Below are 1328 nucleotides of genomic sequence, written 5' to 3' on the forward strand. Positions count from 1 at the left end.
CAGCAGACGGTCAGACTGCAGACAATCTGACCCCAGACGCTCAGACTGCAGACGCTCAGACTGCGGACGCTCTTACCGCAGACGCTCTGACAGCAGACACTCTGACTGCAGACGCTCAGACTACAGATACCCAGACCGCAGACGCTCAGTAAATGCTCAGGCCACTGCATAGGCTCCACCCTCAGAGACGCCTTACTGTTTTTTGTGCTGGTGTGTCTGCAAAGACTGACTGTGGTGTTGTTTTGCAGTGTTTGAGATTCCCTCTGGGAAGGTGTTAGCCGCCTTTAGCGGTCATCTGAAAATCGTGTACGACCTGTGCTGGTCCAGAGATGACGGCCGCCTGCTGTCGGCCTCCTCCGATGGAACAGTCAGGTGTGTTTCTGCTTGTGTGATGATGCTCTTTGATGTCACAGCGCTGCATTGGTTCCTGGTTCTCCTCTCCAGAGAGTGGAATGTGGAGAAGCTGCTGGGCACAGCCCAAAAGGTGCTGCCTCATCCGGCTTTTGTGTACTGCTCTCGGTACCATCCCCGCGCTCAGAACCTGGCGGTGACCGGGAGTTTTGACTGCCTGGTTCGCGTGTGGAGGCTGGACGTCAGCGACGTGAACGGGGAGCTGCTGCAGGAGTTTGACGGCCACAGCAGCTTCATCAACAGCATCTGCTTCGACTCAGCCGGTCAGTAAAGATGTGCTCGCCACCGCGCTCCCATCAGGGACGCTAGAAACGTTCTGGAAACGCCACATCATCTTGGTCTAATCCTGAACCTGGTGCTCATTTACCGTGAAGAACAGAAGGCGTTTTCATGGAGCCATGAGGGGGCGGGGCTAAAGAAGTGCAGAAAGTGTTTAGTTGATTTAAAGTCTTTGTTGTGAAACAGGATCACGAATGTTTTCTGCTGACAACGGCGGTCTCATCATGGTATGGAAGACGGCGATGAGTGAGGACAGACAGCAGCAGTCGTGCTCTCACTGGTGTACGGAGAAGGTGAGACCACCGAAAACCGTACCTGTCAGAACGTTTGAGAAGGTTTGGAACTGAGAATGTGAATGAAAGTTTATAGAACGTTTGAAAAAGATTCAGAAGTGAGAGCGTTTCCAGGTGAGAGCGTTTCCAGGTGAGAGCGTTTCCAGGTGAGAGCGTTTCCAGGTGGGAGCATTTCCAGATGAGAACGTTTCCAGGTGAGAATGTTTTCAGGTGAGAACGTTTCCAGGTGAGAATGTTTCCAGGTAAGAACGTTTCCAGGTGAGAACGTTTCCAGGTGGGAACGTTTCCAGGTGGGAGCGTTTCCAGGTGAGAACGTTTCCAGGTGAGAAGTTTTCAGGTGAGAGC

General features: G+C 52.7%; 1 protein-coding gene across 4 annotated transcripts in view; it reads left to right on the forward strand.

The window, feature by feature from the left end:
• ahi1 (Abelson helper integration site 1) overlaps positions 1-1328 on the forward strand; it is a 9007-nt gene that overhangs the window by 3164 nt on the left and 4515 nt on the right. For all 4 annotated transcript variants that reach the window (XM_024265550.2, XM_024265551.2, XM_024265552.2 and 1 more), the window contains exons 11-13: positions 249-372; positions 445-674; positions 877-983. In XM_024265550.2, coding sequence (XP_024121318.1) covers positions 249-372; positions 445-674; positions 877-983 — 461 coding nt within the window. The remainder of the gene's footprint in view (positions 1-248; positions 373-444; positions 675-876; positions 984-1328) is intronic.

The sequence above is a fragment of the Oryzias melastigma genome, unplaced genomic scaffold (assembly GCF_002922805.2).
Source record: "Oryzias melastigma strain HK-1 unplaced genomic scaffold, ASM292280v2 sc00254, whole genome shotgun sequence".
In the NCBI taxonomy this organism is placed as follows: domain Eukaryota; kingdom Metazoa; phylum Chordata; class Actinopteri; order Beloniformes; family Adrianichthyidae; genus Oryzias; species Oryzias melastigma.